Source organism: Mauremys reevesii, linkage group 24, assembly GCF_016161935.1.
Source record: "Mauremys reevesii isolate NIE-2019 linkage group 24, ASM1616193v1, whole genome shotgun sequence".
Lineage (NCBI taxonomy): Eukaryota > Metazoa > Chordata > Testudines > Geoemydidae > Mauremys > Mauremys reevesii.
Window position 1 is genome coordinate 3,410,926 of NC_052646.1, and position 22,863 is coordinate 3,433,788.

Below are 22,863 nucleotides of genomic sequence, written 5' to 3' on the forward strand. Positions count from 1 at the left end.
GTGGCATAGCTGAGAATAGAAATCCCCAGGCTGACGGCTCCCAGGGCCCAGCTGTTACCCCCACCTTTCCCAGTGCTGGGGATAGAACCAGGGGGCCTTTCTGATTCTGTTTAGATTCTTATATTGTGCCCATCACCATGGTATCTGAGCCACTGCTTATTTGCTGCAGCTGGCAGGCTCATGCTTTTGCCCTTCCGGTGGCAGATTGGCTTTAAAGGTCTGGGCTGCACTAAAGACATCCTCCTCGAGCCTTGTTCTGACAGGTGCCTGTGCTTTGGGTACCAAGCTGCTGTCTCTTCCAATTCTGCCATTGTGCCTCTGGCTAGCAAGGGGAGGTGAGTCATAGAGGGAGGAATTGCTTCTCTTCTCCAGCCTGGAGCAGCGTTCTGGCCAGCTCTGGTAACGCTGCCAGGAGTTAAAGTCACCCGATACTCTTCAGACATCCCTGATTTCAGTTGCTTATAACTTTGCCATACTTTAACTGTTCAGGCTGTAATTTTCCTTGGTGGGCGTCACCTTTTCTGAAAAGGTGAAGCAAAAATCTTTCAGCTTTTTCTGAGAAGGAGGTTGGCCAAAACAACTATGACTCCCTCTATTACTAATTATTAATTACTCCCTCTATTAAATTCTTACCGCCGTTTCGCTGAAAGGTTCTAGTCCCTCGGAGCTTTGTAACAGGGACTTGAATTTTGGCAGGAGGGTCAGCCTGGGTTCAGGAGCGTGCCTTCTACCTGTGCGCCCTTAATTCGGCCCTCGTGTGTGTATACCTAATGATACAGGCTTTAGTTACGCAAGCCCATATACTACCATTTCCACAGGGTTCCTGCCTCTTTCCTGGCACGAGATGGATGGTGCCCACATCAGAGAGGTGTGGTGCGGAGCTGAGAGGTGAAGTGAGTTGCCCATCCTCTAGACTTAAGGTGACCAGATGTCCTGATTTTATAGGGACAGTCCTGATTTTTGGGTCTTTTTCTTATATAGACTCCTATTATCCCCACCCCGTCCCGATTTTTCACATTTGCTGTCTGGTCACCTTATCTAGACTAGAGCCAGTGCTGGGAACAGAACCCAGGTGTCCTAGAAGAACATTATTGTTTATTTGCATTGTGGTAGCACTTTATGCTTAAAGCAATAGGGATAGTTTGGGGGCCAGGACCCCCTGGTGCCAAGCGCGGTACAAACACAGAATAAAAACCCAGTCCCTGCCCCAAGCAGCTTGCAATAGGCGTGTATGATTGGCATTTGCACCAGGGGTGCCGTGCACAGCCAGAGTTGCGTAACGGTGCTGCTGTGTGATTGAGGATCACTGCCTATGGGTCATTTGCTTTTTGGATCAAGTGACGTCTCTGCTGCTGCATTTTCCCCCCCGTCTCTTTTCTGCAAAGCTCGCACCTTTTGCAGTGCTGCCATGAGGCCTGAGAGAAGGCCCTGGGTTTCCCCTCCTCCCCCTCTGGGCGTTGTCAGAATGGCACAGACTCGTCCAGAGTCCTCACAGGATCAAATTGCTCTGAACGCATGGGGCAGCTCAGCACCGTGGAGGCCTCGACCATCAGCACCCCTCTCTCAGTGGGCAGCTCTGGCTCCCTCCCGCTGACCCCATACGGTGTGGGGCAGGCTCTCTTCACTGCTAGCACTGCCAGTGCTGTAAGGGGAGGGGAGGATGCTAGCCAGCTGCATGCGCTAGGCAGCGGATGGAAGTTTCAATTAGGAGTACCCACTGCGCTCTGACTTGGCCACCAAGGATGGGGGAGGAGGGCATAGAGAGGGGCAGGGGAATGCTGATCCAATGGAATGGGGATGGAATTACCCTCCCTGCATCGAACTCGCCTATAATTATGGTTTCAAGGAGCCATGTCGTCTTGGAAATCTGCTTCAGCAGCAGAGTTTATGCTTCAATGGACTATGACTTTCCATCCCTCAGGATGGGGTAGGGGTAAGGAGGGGGTGGAATTGCTTTGAAAACCCCCTATTGTTCGGAGGTTATTGCTAATGTACCTGCTGGATTCTACATGCACTCCTAGTGCTGGGAGTGAGGGGGATTGCGGAGTTTCTTGATTAGCTCTGGGTTGGTTTTTTTTTGTGATTGACAATGTGCAAAGGCACAAAGAGGTGAGAATCGGCTGTTCCTGTGGTTTTGCATTTAGCTTGTGGCTGCTTCCGAAGCCAGCGTTGTGGCTCTCCCCTCCCCGTCCTGATGATACGCCCAATTTGGCTTCCTTCTGGACTTCATGTTTTCGTTTATTTTTTTTAATCTGGAATAAAACCCAAACTATCCCTGTTACTTTATGCTTAATAAGGACATTCGTCCCCAGGGCATCCTGGGACTGCTTCCCCAATGTTAACTGATCCTGACGATCGCCGTGGGAAAGGGGGATGTCGTACTAGCCGCCTCCTGGTATACAAGGGGTGGAAAGTGTGGGGGATCGGACCGAGGCTCAGAGGAAAAGCATTTTGCCCAAGGCCAAATAGCTCGTCTGTCAGAGCCCGCTTAGGAACCGAGGATGCATTTGCACGACAGCACACAGGAGTGTTTCCATTGATGGAGCACACTTGGACCAGGTCCCGCTTGTGTGCCTTTGTAGTTCTCCTGCCATACCAGTCTGTGCTTGGCATGGTTCTGCTTGGAGATCCCACTCCAGGCATCACGCTGTTTTCCAGTGCTCCGGGGCTTGCACTAGCTTCTTACCTGCAGCGCGCCCTGTCATTCTGGCCGGAGCCAGAGTTTCTCAGCTCTGCACGGATCAGGATAGTTTTGGTTCTGTCATTTGTCTCCCGGTTCTGCCAGTTGCTGTTCGCCTCGCTCTGTGTTGCTTGGGGCTCTGTTACGCAAGTATGACCTTGCGTAATCCCGTTAGGTGTGGTGGGTGGCAGGAGGTGCTGGTGGTGGCCACGGCTGATGGCAACGTGGTTTTGTTACGTGGCCTATTTAGTGAACCTGCCTCCGTCTCAAGTGGTGCTTGAAGGTGGAATAGTTTGTTGCGGGGGGAGATCCATGACTACTCATGTGAATTTCGATTCAGCCCTCTTTGTTGGACCATTTAGGAATGCAAGAATTGCCAGGCTGGATGGGACCCATGGTCCATTTTGCTAGGATAGTATCTCTGACAGCGGCCAGTACCTGCTGCTTCAGAGGAAGGTGGACAGTCATGTAATAACCTGCCCAAAACGTCTTTCAAACCTCCATCAAATTAGGCCTGGGCGACGCACGGTTTTTGTACCAGTGTAACTGTGCTGTTTGGCGGTGTGGCTTTTTTTTATTGATATAATTACACTAGTACAATTCAGTATAAATACAGTTATATTGGTATAAAGATGCTTCATACTGGCATAATTTATTCTCTTTCCCGCATAGGAATAAGCTGTACTCGTATAAGGATCTTTATACCAGTATAACTGCATCCACATGAAGAGGGTTGTACTGCTGTAGTTAAAGCTGTACAATATTTTTGGTGTGTAGACAAGGTCTCAGTAGTCGACTGATTCCCTGAAGCAGAAAAACTTTATCTTGCTGCATAAATATGTATCCTGTCCTTTGGGGCAGACCCATGGTATGTCTGTTCTACTGCCTCTGCAGTGCTGCTGTACTGACGTAGCATAGCCCTGATCTACACTATGGGGGGACCGGTCTAGGTTACACAACTTCAGCTACGTGAATAATGTACTTAGATCGACTTACTGTGGTGTCTTCACCACGGTGAGTCAACTGCTGCCGCTCCCCCGTTGACTCTGCCTGCGCCTCTCGCGGTGCTGGAGCGCAGGAGTCAACGGGAGAGCGCTTGGGGGTCGATTTATTGCGTCTAGACTAGACACGATAAATCGATCCCTGCTGGATCGATTGCTGCCCCCAGTCCGGCGGGTAGTGTAGACATACCCATAGACACGTCCTGTGTGGACAGAAGGGGTTTTCCATCAATGTAGGTAATCCACCTCTCCAAGAGGTGGTAACTAGGTCGACGGAAGAATCCTTCCATTGAGCTAGCACCAGGGGTTAAGGCGACCTAATTATGGTGCTCAGGGAGTGAAAATTTTTAGATAGGTCGATCTAAGTTTTAGCTGTAGACTAGGCCCAGGGCCCATTGAAATCACTGGAAAGGCTCCGATCGACTTACTAGTCTTTGGACTGGGTCCTGTGTGTTCCTTTTCAGCGCGCAGTTCAGTGCTCAAGCTTTCCTAGCATGGATGCTCTCACAAGTTGAACTTTTAGCTCTGTTTTTTGCTGAAAATGAATTTTGAACCTTGTATTAGATTTGTTAAAATTTGAGGGCTGCCTTGGTGGTTGGTTGCATAAATCATCCAGTCGGGCGACAGGCACAATACCATATGACTTGGAAAACTAATCAGCATCGTGGGGATTTTAAATACTCTCAGCAAACTCAAAGCTGGATAGGCTTGGCACGCCAGTCAATTGACCGGTCCAATAATCTCAGATGACTGGTCAATTAACACCCTATTATTTGACCACAGTCAAATATTCCAGCAAGAATGTCCTGATGTAGGCGGGAACCTGCGTTTTTGATTGCATCATAGTGCCATCTGTCATCAAGCCTTCTTAAATGTCTTGATCACACTGCTACATGCTAATGCCGCCTGACGGGGGAAAAAAGGTGAACTAATTGAACGTTGAACATCCCGAGTGGCTGGAATCTTCAACAACAAACGTATATAAATAAATCTCTTGATTTGTATCCCTGGCCATCAACCCCCATGGCGGTTTGCAAAGCACATTAAACAACTTAAGGACAAGGTCCCTTCCGCAAAGAGCTTACAGTCTAACCGACTCACAGAAGGGAGTGGGGAGGGGGAGGAGGGTTCACAGTCATTAAATCTCTTCCCACAACACAACGAGAAGAGATGCGCAACCATTAAGCTGCTTGGAGATCTGGCCTGCTCACTGCCTCACATGAGTGCATTTCAAAATGACTTTGCTTTTCTAGTTGCTCTGTTTGTTTCGTTTTGCTTTTCTTTTGTAACATGGATAACATTCACCGTTCAATGCCAACTGAACAGTGCAAAAAAGGTAGTAATAATAATTATCCTTTTTTTTTTTTAGAACTTCATTTCAAAATTTTCATTTTTCTGAGTTGAAATAACTCATTTCAACAACATGTTTTTTTAAAATTAGGCACAAGTAGCTATCTAATGGTCATCCTGGTGGAGACCATAAAATCTTACTCCTTTTTTTTTTTTTTAAACTGTTGTTACTTTTCTAATAGTGTTTTAAAATATGTGACTATTTTTTACATTATTTGGCCACTCGATTGACCAGTTATTTTTGGATAGGTCACATGCCCAACCCTTGACCTGCAGTCTGAGCTGTTTCAGGATGTAATTTACCAGTTTCCAGTCATCAATAAACTGGAGAATTTCGCCACTTCTTGGACAGCCAAAAATGGAACGGATCAAATTATTTGCCATGAATTATTTGCTTGTCTTTATTCTCAGTCAGTGAATGGACAGTCTACGGAGTAGAACTGGAGGAGATGAGGGCAGCAGTGAAATGGTAAATTAGAACTTCAGTGTCCTAGAATTCGGGAGGCTTTTGCTTAGATTTGGATCTGTGTTTCATTGGGTCTGTTAAATCCATGTGCACACACGCGTCTGAGGAATCTCTGGGCTGCTCAGGATACTACAGTGGCATTGGCCAATGAAAGAGCCTCGTTAGTTGGCTTACACAATTTCATAATACATGGGTCTTATGCAGCTTTTCATGCACAGCTCTCAGTGTGCTTTATCAAGCAGGTCAGTATCGTTATCCCCACTTTACAGATGGAGAAACTGAGGCACGGCGGTGAAGCAGCTTGCCCAAGGCAAGACAGTGGCAGACAATACCATTGGCATTCCTTGTTCAGGAGGGGGCCAGGCCTGAACGGAGGGTCCCATGGGGAGCTGGCGAGGAGATGCCCAAGGTTGGAGGGAGATGCGCCGGGGGAGCAGTATTGGGGGTAGGAGCTACTCCAGATGAATCAGAGGAAGGAACTTTGGAAGTGACACTTGCATGAGGCTCTCTGTACCGTGCCTGGCTCTCCCCTTGGTCTCTCTTAAAATCAAACTTGGGCATTTAAATAGGAAATGAAAACCAAGTACAGCTTTGCACCTTTATTCCACCTGCCCTTGCACATGGTGGGACGTAGCTAACTTGTCTCGGAAAATACAAGTGTCTCTTCTGCTTCCTATTGCCGCTCCAGTCACTTAGCTTCTTCCCTGTTTCCATTCACTCCCTAGCCTCAACCACCTCTCCAGAGAGCTCGAGAGAGCACGGTCTGGTGCCAGATGCATAGAGGAGGGGGAAGTTGGCCCACCTGGACCTATGCAGGTCTTGCTCTTCTCAGACGCAAGTGGTAGCACTTTTGGCAAAGAGGGAGAGGCTTCTGGCAGAGGTGTGGGTAGCGCTGGGGTTGCTTTTGGCGTGCAGGAAAGCCCCAAGTGGATTTTCAGGGTTATGCTACTAAGCCACTAGCTGAACAATTCATAAGAAACAGGGAAGTGAAAAGCCTGACCCAGAACTCTCATTAGTAACTAGAGCAGGGGGCTGAGTTTGGGTCCTGGTTCTGTTTCCAACCTCACTGCTGACACCGCAAATTACTTAGCGGTTTGTTCGCATTGAATTTCATCTGCCATCCTGTTGCTCGTTTGCCCACTTTGGTTCGATCCCTCTGAAGTTCCTTGCAATCTTCTCTAGTCTTTTGCTAGTTCAGTAGCAAATTCTGTAAAACAACACCAGGATTAATTGAGTTAAATCAAAGGTGATTTAAAACACCAATTTTAATCATGATTTAGATCGGCAAATAGGAAACCTTGGTTTAAATAATTGATTTCAATCAGGTTTTGTCTTTGTACTTTAGTTATTGTTTTAAAGAAAAGATGATTCTCATGGGTTGGTAACCATTAAAAACATTGATTGATTGGCAGCTAAATAAAGACTCTGCACTAAGCCCGGTGGTACTTTTTGCTAACCGGGAGTTTATGCTCTATCTAGACACACTTACTTAAGCAAGTATATAGCTTAACTAGCATTTGTTTAGATTCTTAAATGTACATTTTTTCTTACATTGGAAAATGGTGAATGATGCATTTCTGATTTTACTAGATTAATTTTTTACTTGTGATTTGTGTCAAGCTCTATTTAGGTAGAAATTCATTTAAAATGCACAAAAATAGCATTTAAATTTTTTTGTGTTAAATAAAACTACTTTAAATGTGCTGGATATACAAGGGAAAAAGGTTTGTCAAAACATGTTTTGCATTTAAAACTAATTGATTTATTAGATTGTTTATTGTCTATGTAGCTAAACTATCTGCAGTTAATGAATTGAACTGATGGTTTCTGGTCACCATGTCCTTCAAGATTTTAGAGCTCATAGATCTCATCATCTCACACCTAGTTTTTATTCATAGATTGGAAGAGGAAAACAAGCTTTCCTGTCTTTTCAGCTCCCAACTGGTTTCTTAACTTTGAATGAACTAGTCGTTCAGTGTGGATTGATTTAAATCACCAAGTGGAAAGCCTTGGTTTAAATAATTGATTTTAATCAACTTTTCCATTTTGTACTTCAGTTATTTTCGAAAGAACGGTGCGTTCTCACTGGTTGGTGTAACCATTAAAACATGTTGATTTACGATGAAATCGAGCTTTTCCACTTGATTTGGTACATCTTTTTGCTACCTAAGAGGGCACATTATAACTGTGCATTTATTAAAGCAATTATATGACTTAATGGTTTAGGTTCTTATTAATTTAATTGTATATTTTTAGTATCTTAGAACATGGTGAATGCTCTATTGCTTATTCACTAGATAATTAATGTTTTGTTCATGGTTTGTGTCAAGCCTGCATTAGGATGGTAACTTGAATTTAATTATACACACAGAACAGCATATAACATTTATTCTTATTATACCAATCAAGCCCTTAGTACAGTACCTGATGCATTGTGCCATAAAGCTTGACCTCAAAAGTTAGCTGTTTCCCCCCTTAATTCTTTCTTTATATAGAAAAGCAGCCTTTAAATTAAAGTTTTGGATAGAGACTCAGGGATCCAGCATATTTATATTTTTACTTAAATGCTTTAAGAGATTCTGAAAAGTTAAGGCCTTAACATATTTGGTATTACATTCAGATTTTATTTTAAACAGGTTTATTTTTAAAAAGAAAAAACTTCTTATAATTTAAGTAACATCAAAAACGCAATTTAAATTTTAAAAAGTCTGTTTGTTTTAAAATCCATTTTTATCCTCCTGTAGGCGTTGAACTGAACTAGTTGAATAAACTGAAATGAAGACAAGCAGAAGTAGCTCCTAGGAGCCCTGACTCTAGTCTGCTGGACGTGAAGCCATTCTCCTCAGATGGTTGTTTCATTGGTTAAACTGACTCAAGTTCATGTGCATTAGGGTTTGCACCAGTTTAGCTAGATCAGACAGCTTATGGGACCCAGCTGTGCGTTGTATGTACCCAGCCCCTGCACCGATGAATTTACAGTCTCAACCCATGAGACAGACAAAGGGTGGGAGGGGAACCTGAGGCCCAGAGAGAGGAAGTGACTTGCCCAAGGTCACGCAGCAGGTCAGTGGCAGAGCTGGGGCTAGAACCCAGGTCTCTTAGGTCAGTGGTTAGGGCCTCTTGTTTAGTAACTTCTCTAGCTAGACCAGGCCTGTGTGTGTACCGCTGCTTGTGCTGTCCGTGCGTTCTAGATGCACAGCCGACATTGCTTGGGAGCTGTCAGACCAGCACCTCTGACCAGCCCAGGCCTCCCCGCCCCCCGTGTTTCTCTGTCCTTGTGCTTTGATCAGTGGGCTCTTCACCCTGACATTCCTGGGAATGTGCCATCCACTCAGGCAGGAATGTGGCCGGGTGGCTTTGCTTTCTTATCACTGCCCTGACTCCTCTGAGGCGACGCCAGGTGTAACTTCCCGTTTGGGAGGTACAAGCACGTACGGTTTAGATCTACCCCAGTGTTACACACCGTGGGAACAGGCACCATGGAAATCCCATAGATTGGTCTCCGTCCCTTCATCTGTAAGCAGAGGACGCGTCTTCCCACCTACTCCATAGCAGCAGGTCACGTTCTCCTCCTCTTCCCGGTATGAACCTCTCTGTAGTTCTCCTCCCTTTTTCCCCCTACGGAGCGTTTTACTGCCCTACAACTGCTGCCGAAGCAGAAATCGTTTTCCCCGTGCATACTTGGTGCCTTCTGCATGCAGTTAGCACGGTCTGCGGACGGCAGCCGGATTCCAGCTGCTGCTGATCGTGAGCAAAAGTTTAAAGGTTGGGCCTTTGTGTTTTGTCTGGGCCAAAAAAAAAATGCGCGAGACCTTGCCAAATTGGAAATGGAGTTTTAACAGTCGTGTCGACTTGAAGTGCGGTGCGAACAGGCTGCAGGGGGATGGATCCTGGGGGTTTACTCCACCAATCCGGCGCAGAGCTTGGCAGAGGCTTCTTGTTTTCGTGTATATGTGCACACGTCCCAAAGAGCTAATGCCAGTCCTTGCTTTGCACTTGCAGAGTACAGAGCCCAGGAGTCAAATCTCCTCGTGCGTGCATTAAAATAGGGATCTGGTGGGCCTGACTTTCAGTTATGTACAGGGGCTTTCAAGTGGGCAGAACTGGCTCCCTGAGAATCCCCCACGTGCAGGGCCCCTGCACAGCTTGTGTGGAGCTGGCATAAGAGCTCTGCTCTGGACCTGTGCCCAGTCCCTGGGGGGCCGATCGGGGATGTGGCCAGAGCATGCTGCACTACCGCTCTTCTCAGCTTCCCAGGGACTGTACTAGAAGCAGAGAGCAAGTTTGCATGGCCCTGCGGCTGCTTTTCGTGTTGTGCTCGGCCGTACAGTGCTGAGCACAACATGAGCCAGGCAGACCCCTGCATGGCTCCAGAATCCAGGGAGAGCAAAGGTGGCTTACAGGCATCTGCACGGCCCGCCCTGACCTCTCTGCCACTGTCCAAGCACAGGAATTGAGCGGCTGAGCATCAGGCCCTGTCGGCTTTACCTAGGAGGTGTTTTTCCTAGGGAGGAGTTGAGAACTCTGCAGCAGCATCCAGACCTACCGACTTTCATTAGTTCTTCCCCAGCTCTCCCCCCTTTTCTGGCTTTCATTTTTAAGTGTGGATTTAGCCTGGCGAGGAAGGAAGGAATTTGCTGTCTGCCTCAGTGAGATGGTTGCCGTCTGACTCATGCGTCATTGGTGGTGGTGGTGGTGGTGCTTTTTCAAGAAAGCAACGGGCTCGATCCTGCCTCGTGGAGGGCATGCGTGTGGGTGGGTATGCGCCCGTGAGCGTGCCGGGCAACGCACGGAGGCGGTGTGGATTTTCAGAAGTGCACCCAAAGGATTTAGGAGCTTAGGGAGGAGAGTCTCAAAAGCATCTAAAACCATTAGTGGGGTGCAGGGGGAAACCCAGGGCGTGTCCTGATGGGAGCGCAGCAGCCGTTCCGTTTCCCCTGCTAAGCGGCAGGTGGGCAGCTGGATTGGCAGGGTAAGGCCCTTGTGTTTGCAGGGTTTTAGACTGTGAGCTCTTTGGTGCTCATTGTATGTCCGTACAGCACCTAGCGCCGTGCCGCCTGCTGTTGGCCTTCAGGTGCTGACCCAGTAGAAACGCCGTGACGCAGTCCTGCTGGTCCAGAGCAGACTGACGTCGGTGGGAAACTCTCTGTGGGCTTTGGATCAGGCCCCAAAGGAGCAGGTGGCTCAGTGCCACTTGGAGGGGAAGGATCCATTTAGTGCTGCAGCTTGCGTCTCTGCTCTTGCTCGCGCTGGAGGGCAGCGCCCCTCTCTGCCGGCAGTGCCGGCGCTTGGCAGCCGGATCAAGGCTGGGGCCGTGTGCGTAAGCGCTTGGGGAAACCGCCCAAGTTCAGACTGAACCTGTCGTTTGCCTCCTACCCCCGCTGTGCAGGCGGGCACTTGTGGAACCTGTCACCTCGCCTCCCTGCGGGTGTGTGCTCATGGGACCCGTGGTGTCCTCTCCTGCACCATCACCCCGCTCCCCCCACCCCAGTGCACGGGCGTACTCCCCATGCAGGGTCCGATTCCCGGGTCACACGTGTTTTCTCCTACAGTCCAGTCGCGTATTGCACCCAAAGAGGAAAGTATTTTGTCCCAGTGAGGCCAGCCTGCATTTCCTCCTCCTCCTCCGTGCACAAAGCAGACGAAGGAATCTGCTCCAGACTTTCTGGTTCTGTTCACTCTGAGCCAGACCCCGAGGCTGGAAAACTCCAGCCCGAAAGCGAGGGTCGTAACGGAGACCACACAGCGCCCTTTGCTGGAGCTGTCGCTGCCTGCGTCCGCCATAACAGTCTTGCTCTTTTTCAAATGGTCCTGCCCTGGAGCGGACTAGATGCGTTGGGCAAGGGGTGGGAGAAGGGAGGGGGCGTCGCTCTTGGGGCCTGGGAAGGAAGGATCAGCCGCCGGGAAGGTGGTCAGTGCACAGATGCGTGGGAAGGGGTCAGAGGGAATTTGGCTCCAATCCTGCAAAGACACAAGCACCTACTCCACTTTCTGCAAGCGACTCTAATGCATAAAATTTAAGCACTTGTGTGAGTCTTTGCGGGATCGGGGCCTGGGTGAGGCTCTGAAGGCAGCTGTACCCATCTGGCTGTGGAGTGCCCCGCGGGAAACGATTTTGGTGGGACTTGGTCCCTAGTGGACGCCTGTTGGCACCCCCTTGCCACTGTCCGCCTGAACGCAGAGGTCAAGCGCTGAATTGGCTACAGAGGGGGAGCTCCCCTTGCGCTCCTCGAAGGAGCCCTGTTGGGTCACTGAGGGTATGTCTGCAGCCCCTCCTGGCCTGGGTCGGCAGACTGGCTGGTGGGTAGAAAGCGCTTTGAAGCTGCAGCTCTGGCTCTGAAGCCGAGGGCTAGCGGCGCATCTGCCCCTTGCTGTCTGTCCGTCCCCTCTCCTGAGTGTTGAGTGTGTTTACAGCTGTGTCATCCATTACACATCTGTCTCTTTTATCTATTTGTCTCCTCTTCCCCCCGTCCCCCTGCACTCCCAATGCTGTCCTCTGGACCATGCGCCATCTTTACCACCGTCCTTGTCTTTGGTGTCAATTTCTGTCTTCCCTCCTGGGCAACAGGCCAGCCAGTAAAAAGCACTCGCACCTGCCCAGGTAAGTTGGGGCTGGGGGCGGGCTGACAGAATCGCATTCGCACTTGCTTTCTCGAAGCCCCTGTGTTCAAAGTGAAGGTGGATTTGGTGTCAATGTAAACATCCTCCTAGCCTTTCTTCTGCCATTTTATATTGTTCACAAAAAAACCAACAACCCCCCAACCTGGCTGGCTCAAAGGGGACCAGGGAAGGGAAAACGGGGTCTTTCACCTCTAGGGTCCTGGTACTGTGGCATCAGATCGGGAGAACAGGCTGACCCGGGGATATTGGGGAATGGAATATGGGGCCTTCCCCCATAGGGTTCTGTAGGGTGCTGTCTCCACTATGCCACCAGGTTGGAGGGAGTGGCTGGCTCTAGAAGATCGGGGAATCCGATATGGGGCCTTTCCCCTATAGGGTCCTGGTTCCAATTTGGCACCAGATCTGGGGGGACTGGCTGGCTTGGGAGGTGGGATATGGGGCCTTTATCTTATAGGATCCTGGCTCCAGTCTGGCCCCAGGCTGGGGGCAGTAGGTACTAAGGTCTTGTCTTCACTGCAGTTAATTCAGGTGTTGCCCCAGTCTTGAATCCTGTCCACACGCACAGCTCCCTCACTCAAGTACCGTGGTGCTGTTAATTCAGAGTGGCTGGGGTGGGTAGGAGGGGCAGGCCACAGCTTGCCGACCCACCCCAGCAATCGGCATTAGGCAGAGGGAGCTGGCCAGGACCGAGCGGGCTGTGGAGTCGGAGCTCCCTTCCCACCCCTCGGTCAGCCGGTCCCTCCAGGGTAGGAGAGTTCTGGGCAGCTTGCGAAGCCAGTGCTGCTGTTGTACCTAGGGTGACCAGACGTCCCGATTTTATAGGGACAGTCCTGAATTTTGGGTATTTTTCTTATATAGGTTCCTATTACCCCCCCCCCCCCGTCCCGATTTTTCACACTTGCTGTCTGGTCACCTTCCCGCCTCGGCCCACAGGGCTCTCGATCCAGCCCCCTCCCCCATCACAGAACTGCCGGAAGAGCAAGCGCACCCAAAATAAAAATAACAAAAGAAAGTAACTGTCCATTGTCTCTCTCATTCATTCCTCGCTGCTTCATGTTCTCTTCTTCCATCAGCCCCATTGCAGCCTGGTAAGCTCTGACGCTGACCTCCTGTGCTGTGCGTGTGGTTTGCATGAGCGCATCTCTCTGTTGTTCGTCATGTTCTGTGGAAACCAACCCCTGCCCATCCCTCCGGGGTTAACAGACACGCGGGTTACGTGGGACTCTGGCTCTCTCTGCTGGAGGCCGCTTTTGGCGGTGGGGAGAAGGGTCCTGCAGCTCCAGTTCTGGCCCAGCACAGACAGCGATCGCTCGCCGTGGGAGCTGCCCTGGCTACGCTGGGGCTTGCTGCGTCCTGAGAGGGAGGCTTCTTGTAAGTGGAAGGATGAGTCTTGTTCCTCCGTGACTGTTTCCGTCTCATTCCCTTCAGGTTAAGCAGCCTGTCTTCACTGGGCGATTCGACTACAGGACGCAGGTCTCCCGGCCACCGCCGCCAGCCGTCTGACTGCACTGAAACGACAGGTAGCCTTTACTTCTCTCCTCTGAATTCTGTGTTGCTATGACAGCAGACTCGGGGCTGTACCATGTGGCTGTCGTGGCTACGTCTCTGGCCCCCCCATCGACGTTATCTCTCGGCACCTCTCAGTTGTGCCGGTCTTGATTCCCCCCCCGGGAGGTGGGGCAGGGCTTGTCTGTCCACTGGGCGCATGAGGAATTCTGAGGCCCGCAGACGGGAAGTCACTTGCCCAAGGTCGCGGCAGCAGAGCAGGGAACAGAACCCAGGTCGCCCCCGTCCCAGGTGAGCGCCCTGGCCACGGGAGCGTCAGGCACACAGGTGAAGCTGTCCGGAAGGTCATAATCCAGGTGGCTGGAGGCTTTGGCACGTGTGTCTCTGCGCAGCATGAAGCTCCTCTTATCAGACTCAGCGATTATAAGGCCAGAAGGAACATCTGGTCCGGCCTCTTGCAGCGCCCACGCCGGACAGTTTCACCTGGTGATTCCTGGACTGGACCCATAATGGCTGATTGAGCCAGAGGGCGTCGTTTTCTAGAAAGAGACGTTCGATCCCGAGTAAGCTCTGGACTTGGGGAAGGGCAGGCTGGGAATGACATTGTGGGGTGGGGCGTCCTCATGAGCCATCAGCTGTTCTGGTCTTTGTGGGTTTGAACGGCTCAGCTGCCCTTTACCGTGATGGGGGAAGTCATGGGGGATAAAATGATGTTTTCCAGGCCTGTGATAATTACTCCTCCCATCTAGGCCTTCCTACGGGGCTACTTACACCTTTCGTCTAGGGTAGAATTCGGAACTGAGAGTTGGGACCCCAGGAATCTATTATCATCTCTGCCACTGATTGCCTGCCAAGTTGCTCCCCTCCCTGTGCCTCAGTTTCCCCATCAGTAAAATGGGGATGATGACACTCCCCTCCCTTGTGAAGCACTTTGAGATCTGTGGGTGAAAAGTGCTAGGTTAGAGCTAACGGGGATGACAGCGATGGTTCTGTTTACGATTCCAGTTGCCCAAGCAGTGAAGAGAGAAGAGTGGCCTTGTGGTTAGGTGTGGACGTGGAAAGGGTGTTGCAGCACCCTCCTTGCTTTGGCATGTGCCACCCCAGTTCCCACTGGAGGGGCAGCCCCCCTCCTGCACTGGGAGTTGCAGTCTAGCCCTCACTCCTGCTGCATCAGGTTGGTCCCTGTACCCTAAAAAGGAAAATCCTTAGAACAGAGCCGTGCGTACGAGAGCAGCGGTGACACGGGGCCAGGCCCTTGCCCTGAAATGCTTCTGCAGCGCTGGAGCAAAGCTCGCAGGCCATGATCCTAGATTAGCCCCAGAGCCGGGCTGCAGAGCAAGAATCGGCCAACACAAAGGCGTGAGGTGATGCAGGACTGTCTGGCGCCAGCGCCAGTTGCTGAGCTTGGAAAGGGAATGGCTGTCTGCCTAGAGCAGTGGTTCTCAACCAGGGGTGCACGTACCCCGGGGGTACGCAGAGCTCTTCCAGGGGGTGCATCAACTCATCTCGATATTTGCCTAGTTTTGCAACCGGCTACAGAACAAGCCCTAGTGAAGTCAGTACCAACTAAAATTTCATACAATGACTTGTTTAGACTGCTCTGTGTGCTATGCGCTGAAATGGAAGCACAATATTTATATTCCAATTGATGTATTTTATAATTAGATGGTAAAAATGAGAGTGCCAGCAATTTGTCAGTAACAATGAGCTGGGACACTGCTGTATTTTTATGGCTGATTTCGTAAGCAAGTTGTTTTTAAGTGAGGTGAAACCTGGGGGGCGCGCAAGACAAATCAGCCTCCTGAAAGGGGGACAGTCGTCTGGAAAGGTTGAGAGCCACCGGCCTAGAGGAAGGATCGCTTGGTGGCTGAGGCGCTGGACTGGGATTCAGGACTTTTGGCATTCTCTTTCTGTGCGACTCCAGGCGAGTCTTTCAGGCCGCCTCAGTTTCCCTGATCTATAAAACGGCTCTGATGCATTCCTCTCTAACGGGGCATTAGGGGGCTAAACGCCCGGGAGGCGTTTGGATCCTATAGCAGTTCGGGGGAGAGGATATAATCTACCATTGATGAGTGCCCCTTACTTTGTGGTGTCTCTGTCACTTGTGCAAAACCGGGTCCAGTTTCTAACTTCCCACCCCTCACCTTTGTGTTATTAGTTGCATTTGTGCAAAATCGGGCCTGATTTTTTCCCCTGCCCCGAGCTCATGTTGTCACTTACACCTGTGCAGAGTGAGTGTCTAACACGCTCACTGGTGTAATGTGAGTGGAGAATCCGCATTGTACACTCGCATTGCACAGGCGAAGACACGATGGAAAGGAGAATCAGGCCCTGTTTCTTTTTCTGAACCAGACCTCAGACACTCAAGAATGACGTCAGTGTAACATGCGCTGCGATGAACAACAGAAGCTGCGTCACTTGATGGTCACTAACAACATCTGCATTCCTACCAGCGACAATGAGCGTAATTGCAGCTCTGGCTTTCAGGGCGGTGGAAAGGAACCAGAGAAGCCAGAGATAGAAAAGATCCGTTAGGTCCTGGATAAACTATCTATCCAGGTGTCGTATATAGCAGCAGCCAGCATGATATTTAGGGGCTGAAAGGCAGCTGGTATCAGAGCATGGGATTTGAACAATCACCTCCGGGGACACTGCAGCCTTAAAAGAGAATGGAGCCACTGAAATCTAGAACCCAGGCGTCCTGGTGTATAGTTCTTTGCTTTATTATCTATCCGACTCCCCTCTCCTGGGCTCTCTGCACGGCAAGAACATCTCTGCTTGTCATCTCCAGCATCGCGTTCAAAAATCTTTTCTCAAGCCCTGCCCCAATCATGAGCTTGACATGAAAAGTCCTGGGCTTTTGTTAACAAAGCATTAATTTCAGGAGTGGGGGTTTTTGTTGTTTGTTTGCCTTCTCTTTCCTGGGCCTTAGTCTTCCCCTGGCCGCAGGGAACGAACAGTAGCCATGGACCATCTGGAACTTGGAGCCACCACTAGCCTAGAGCATGGATTTAAACTCCAGCCTCTCATGCCTCTTTGTTTGTTTCCCCGCCCTGCTGAAGGTTTGGTCCAACGCTGCGTCATCATCCAGAAGGATCAGGATGGCTTTGGCTTCACCGTCAGCGGGGACCGGATTGTCCTGGTGCAGTCTGTCCGGCCAGGTGAGCGGCTGCTCTGTCCCCCCTTCTTGGGGGCCCGCGGATGTTGGTGTATGAATGGGAGTCCCCCAGCTCCGCTCTGGCCCTAGGATGGGTTGGGAGAGAGGAAAAGGGGGATCCTTCTTCGCAAAGCCTGTTGGATCAAGGGAGGGCAGTTCTGGAGGATGAAGAGGAGCTGAGCTGGGTGAGGGCGTGGTTGGGATGGCGGATGGGGGACCTGGGGTATGTATGTGCCTAGATCGGAGTCTTGATTCTGAGCAGCTTGGCCACCCGGAGGTGGGAATTAACCCCAAATCGGCTCCCGAGAGCAACAGCCAAGTTCCCGTGTTGCGCCATCTCTGCTCTCCAGGCAGCGCCAGGTAAACCACGTGCTCTGCCTGGTTGTTACATAATCGCAGCTGGTGACTGAGGCGGGGTGCAGGGAATTCCCCTTGTAGCCCTCAGCAGCTTTCGCTCTGGGCTGTGCCTTGTGGAAGCGCTCTAGCGTTTTGCTGTCTGATGGTGCTGAGGGGAGGTAGGGCTTGAATCAACAATTTCAGTAGTCAATGAGCTGCTCTTATTACAAACTGACGCCTCCCCCCCACCCCTACCCACCCCGCCAAAGTAAGACTAACACTCAGGCTAGGAAAAATTCAGATAGACAAGGGAGGAAAAGTCTTACAGATTTAAAGGGACAGAATCAGATAAAAATCAACCCCCTTCTCCTGCAATGGGATCTCACGGGGAGACCCCTGCATGGACCCCAGTGGCTTCGCCAGGGCTTTGGGCGGGCATAGATTCCGTTTGCATGAATCCAGTGGCAAGTCCCAAATATTTTAATAAAGAACAGTCCATGTGCCTGATTCCCCACTGCCCCGCTCCTTGTGCAGTCACTGACACTAGTGCAAAGTGAGCCGGATTCTCTAGTGCCCTGTCCCTGGCAGTCGCCCTCGTTGTGCCTGTCCCTGGGTGCAGTGCTGCAGGGAGACGTGCCCCTCCCTTCTCACTTGCGTTGCTCATTAAAGCTGAAAAGATTCTTTAATTTACTTTCCTTCTTGGCCTTTTTTTTTTTATTTGCTAGTCTCAGTTTGGAAATGAACCTCATGGAAACGTTTCCTCTTCGGCCTGGCTTTAGCAACAGAGAATTTTTCAGTGTATTTAAACTTTTAACAGTTGTATTAAAGAAGGGGAGCTTGGCAGGGGAAGAGCTTAAATAGTAAAGCTGCTTTTACCGATGCTTGGGCCTGAATCCTGCAGTTGGATCCGTGTGGACAGACCCTCCTGCCTAGACAGAAGCCCTAAAGGAGAACAGCCACGTGGCAGATGGTAGTCCCGTTGCTTAACGTGCTGCTGGAAGGAACTTGGATATTAGTGATGAGGTCGATATAAGAACCTACATGGAATAGAATAAAACAGAGCTCCACACAGGCGGAGGGAAAACCTAGATTTTAGACCCTAACGTCTCCATATGCTGTTCCGGTGATGGTGTCAAATCCCCTGGTGCCTTGTGCTAGCTGTGGACGTTTCATGTTGCTGGGGCTCTGCTGTTATTTACTGTAACTCCTCCTGTTGCATTGCAGGAGGAGCGGCCATGAAGGCCGGGGTGCAAGAGGGTGACCGGATCGTCAAGGTGAGCGGCAAACCCCGAGCCGAGGCGTCCCCGGGGCGTTCCCTAGAGCTCCGCTCTGTGGGCCAGCGCTGGGGCTGCGTGTCTGAGGCTGGCTGTCTCCTCTTGCAGGTGAACGGCACGATGGTGACAAACAGCTCCCATCTCGAAGTGGTGAAGCTCATCAAATGTGAGTGGGTAGGAGGGGTGAATGGGGCCTTTCCCCGCTGGGTCGCTGGTTGGAGGCCAGCCCCACGGCGGAGCGTTTTGAGATGGCGTGTTGTGGAAAGGGTAAGGGGCCCTGAGGCTAAGAGCAGAGCGGAGAGGCCAGGCACGCTGAGCTCTCTTCTCCACCCGAGAGGCAGGGGATCCCCCAGGCGCGCTGGTGTGGGGAGCTTGCTGTGTCACAGCTGTGCCTGCCCCATGCGTAAATGGGGGCAGCTGGTCTCCTGGGTGGAAAACACCAGCAATCCCATGTTTCAAAAGTGCTTAATGTGAAACGTCCTGCTTGGGGAGCCTGGTTGACTGACGCCGCTGGGAAGGGGAGTCATTTGCAAGCTGGAGCGGCCAGATCTCTGCGGCTTCCCGTTCTGGTTGTTACAGGAGGAGCCGTTTGGGAGAACGTCACTTCCCATCCCTTTCCTGAAGCAGTTTCCAAAAACAGCTTAACCCTTCCCTTGCCGATTTGGTCATTCCGCTTCCCACCCTGAGTTACAATGCTCTGTATGTCTGCATCAGGGTTTTATACTCCTGCCTGTCACCATAGCGTCTGGGCAAATAGCCAGTAGGGAAGTCTCCAGTGGACTTCATGGGATGTCTGGCTCTTCTCCTGTAGGGAGGTAAACGCCCTGCCTGGGGTGGACTTAGGGTCACCAGACAGCAAGTGTGAAAAATCGGGACGGGGGTGGGGGGTAATAGGAGCCTATATAAGAAGAAAACCCCAAAATCGGGACTGTCCCTATAAAATCGGGACATCTGGTCACCCTAGGTGGGCTTTTGGTTTTGTTGGCTGGTTTGTTTCAGGTTTTGTGGGTACGGGGGAGGGCATGGCGCTGTCATCCTCACTATGGTGAAGAGGAAGGTTTTACAGCGTCTCCTAAAGGCGACCCAACTCCAGATTTGCCCCATCTCCTCTGGTCGCCCATTTCATAGCAGAGTCTCCTCCCCCGGGAATGCTTTGACCCTCGCTCTCACGCCCATCGTCTTGCGTTTTGTGAGCTGCATCGTCCCAGAGGAGCACCGTTGTCACCGCAGATCATAGAGTGAAGTTCAGTCTTGTAGTGTAGCTGGGGCTCGACCCAGTTGTTGCTTTGACGATTAGGACTGAGGCCTTCAACTGGCATCGGGAGCAGCCTGAGGGCCAGTGGAGGGATTGGATCTTGGGTCTGATGTGTTCACAATGGCTTAAGCGGGGGGGAAGGTGGGCAGCCTTGGGCAAGTCACTTCCCCACTCTGTGCCTCAGTTTCCCCATCTGTCAAATGGCGATAATGATCCTGACCTCCTTTGTACAGCTCTTTGAGGTGTATGGATGAAGGGCACGAGATAAAATCTCGGGATTAGTATGTGCCTTGGCTGATGCAGCCTCTCCTGGGTACGCTTTACAAAGGTTCCTGAGGCTTTACTAAGGACTCCTGCTCTGTATACGGTGCAGTGGGCTAGCATCTGTGAACTGGATTAAACCCTAATGCTGAGTGTAGTTGGTCTACACTGAAAACCTACATCGGCATAACTGTGTCTCTCAGAGGTGTGAAAAATCCACCCCCCCCGAGAGACGTAGCTACGTTGACCTAACCCCCAGTGTGGACAGCACTAGGTTGATGGAAGAATTCTTCCGGCCCCCTTGCTACCGCCTCTGGGAGAGGGGCATTACCTACGCCGAGGGGAGAACCCCTCTTGTCGCCGTCGTGAGTGTCTACACTGAAGCACTACAGCAGTGCAAGTGGTGTGTTTTCAGTGTAGACGTACCCTTAAGATCAGCTTCGGTTGCAGCTCCATCCGTCTCAGACTCCTGCGTCGTGGATTTGGGGTTGGGGAGGGAATGATCTGTTCTCTTCTAGATGCCGTGATTCCCCGGGTTTAAATCCTCATCAACTGGCTAGTTATAAAGTGGGTCTCTCTCCACCCGTGCTCCTTTTCTCCTCCAGCCGGCGCCTACGTCGCGCTGACCCTCCTGGGGTCTCCTCCTCCCTCAGTGGCGCTCTCCAGCCCTCAGCAAGACATGAGCATATCGGGGGCGCCCGGGATTGCACCCCTGTGCCCCCCGCCACCTCCCCCGCCTCCGTTGCCTCCGCCGCAGCGCATCACAGGACCCAAACCATTGCAGGTAACCGGGCGGCGCGGCGCTCCCACGGGTGGTTTGTCCTGGATCTCCCAGGGGGATGGGAAGGCGGCGGTCGTCACTCTCCCGTGCTGCTCCACTTCGGGGGTGGGGGTGAAAGATGGGGAGATGAAAGCAAAGCTCTGTCCGTCCCTCACTCTGCCCACGTCTGTTCCAAATCGCAGGACCCAGAAGTTCAGAAGCATGCGACTCAGATCCTCCGCAACATGCTGAGACAGGAGGAGGCCGAGTTACAGGTACGCTGCGTCGCCTGCCTCCTCCCTGTGGTGAGCGACCCTGGAGCAGACCCCTGCCCTGTCTAGCGCACTGCTAGGCATCTTTGCTTGCAGTGGAGCGGACTATTGCTCCTCCTAGGCCAATCTTTCCTCCCTACATGTTGGATCAGACCAGTGGGCCATCTGCTCTGATATCTTGCCTGTAGCAGAGAAGACAATTGTTCCACCTAATCTCATGGTTCTGCTTCCTGCCCTGCGGATCAGACCTCCCTCCATTCCATGTAATCCAGGCTCCTGCCTCCGTCCGTAACACGACTGGTGTTTCCGCCCCACAGTAAAGCGTGCGGCCAGTTGTACAATGTTTGGGGGACGAGAGGTGTATTTCCTTCCTCCTCCCCCTGGCCACCAGCTGATGCCCCGCAGCAGCAGGTGCGGTCACACCGAAGCTGCAGCAGGGGATTGATCAGAGCCATCCATCCCTCACCTGCTTTGTCTTTTTTTTGTAGCTCCCACACCTCGCTCTGCACCCCATGCCTGTTCCCCTCCCTGCGTGGCTGGCTGTAACCTCCTTCCCCTTCTTGTCTCCCCGCTCAGCGATTCTGTGAGGTGTACAGCCGGAACCCCGCCACCACGCTGGAGGAACGGATCGAGGGGGCGCGCAGAAGGGTCAGCCAGCTGCAGCTCAAGATCCAACAGGAGACGGGCGGCTCAGTGGTACGCAAGAGGAGCCCTTACTTCCTGGTTCTAAATGTCATGTGACTCTCCCCCACGCCCCAGACACTCCACCCTCCTCAGAAGTTGGTGCCAGGGGAAGCCCGAACTGGGTTTAGTCCCGTTGTGGAGATGGACAAGCAGAGGCGTGCCCCCGTGCAGTGTGAAATCTCCCCGAGTGCACTGCCTGAGCCATGAACTGTGGGGATAGGTACCCAGAGGGCATTGAGGCTGAAATGGGTTAGGTGAAGGCTAGTGTGGACACAAAACAAGACTGAAACCAGTTCAGCAGGGCTAGTGAGGACGCGCGGCGTTGTTTGTGTATGAACTGGTTGAAACCTCCCCCCCCCAATGTGACCTATTCTGGGATTCCCTTCCCAGCTCTGCCACAGACTTCATATCCCCAGAGGTGTGACAGCTTCATATCCCTGGAGGTGCCGAGAGCCTCATGAAATGGAAGGGAGCTGGTCCTCCCCCTTTATAGATCAGGCTCTTTCTGTGCCTCAGTTTCCCCACCTGTAAAGCAGGGATAACAACACCGACCTCTGTGTATCCATCAATTGCAGGATTTGGGGCGGCCGTGCTGCAATTCCGGCTCAGCCAGTCTCCGGGGGACGGAAGGTGAGTCGTGCTGTCGCTCCCAGGCAGCTGCACATACCCGTTGCTACCGTCCGCCCGCCCTCGCAACCGATGATTGGTCTGGGCGACTTCAGCTTGCGGCGCCTGTGCAGCTCCTTGTCTCCGGACGCTGTCGCCGTCCCAGGCATTGACGAGCTTTGCTTGCACCGGTGCACTGAGGGCTTCAGCTCGAGTCTGGGTCGATCTTTATCGGCTGTGATAGCGTCTCTCCAGTGCAGACGGGAAGCTACGAGCACTCTAGCGCTCCCCATTCGGGAGTTCCTCGCACTGGGAAATTGTTCCCAGCCGTCACGCTCTGCGTGCTATAGGATAGGGACTCCAGGTCTCCCAGAAGGCACCAGTGCAGGGACACTTTACTTCTGCCCAACAGCGTTGCTATATGGGATGTGCTGTAAAGAGACATGAGTGTTGGCAGCCAGCATCCCTGTGACCGCCACCTGGCTCGGCGTAGGTAAACGCTGCACGTATCTGTTCTCCTCCACCCCAGGGTTACCCGCCGCTAGTGTCCGTTGTAGAGCTGGGCGGGAAGTTAGCAACAAAACGTATTTTCTCTGGAAAATGTTGATTTGCTGAAACCGTAACAGTTTGCGGG

General features: G+C 51.7%; 1 protein-coding gene across 15 annotated transcripts in view; it reads left to right on the plus strand.

The window, feature by feature from the left end:
* The window catches only part of ARHGEF11 (Rho guanine nucleotide exchange factor 11), a 77,409-nt gene that overhangs the window by 25,867 nt on the left and 28,679 nt on the right, over positions 1-22,863 (plus strand). For 10 of the 15 annotated variants that reach the window (XM_039512784.1, XM_039512795.1, XM_039512791.1 and 7 more), the window contains exons 1-10: positions 176-335; positions 12,066-12,098; positions 13,547-13,638; positions 16,687-16,785; positions 18,342-18,391; positions 18,500-18,557; positions 20,513-20,691; positions 20,871-20,942; positions 21,516-21,635; positions 22,199-22,253. In XM_039512784.1, coding sequence (XP_039368718.1) covers positions 181-335; positions 12,066-12,098; positions 13,547-13,638; positions 16,687-16,785; positions 18,342-18,391; positions 18,500-18,557; positions 20,513-20,691; positions 20,871-20,942; positions 21,516-21,635; positions 22,199-22,253 — 913 coding nt within the window. In that variant the 5' untranslated portion in view covers positions 176-180. Of the gene's footprint in view, positions 1-175; positions 336-8,985; positions 9,079-12,065; positions 12,099-13,546; positions 13,639-16,686; positions 16,786-18,341; positions 18,392-18,499; positions 18,558-20,512; positions 20,692-20,870; positions 20,943-21,515; positions 21,636-22,198; positions 22,254-22,863 lie in introns of those variants that run through there. The other 5 variants (XM_039512798.1, XM_039512797.1, XM_039512796.1 and 2 more) reach the window with 3 other exon arrangements.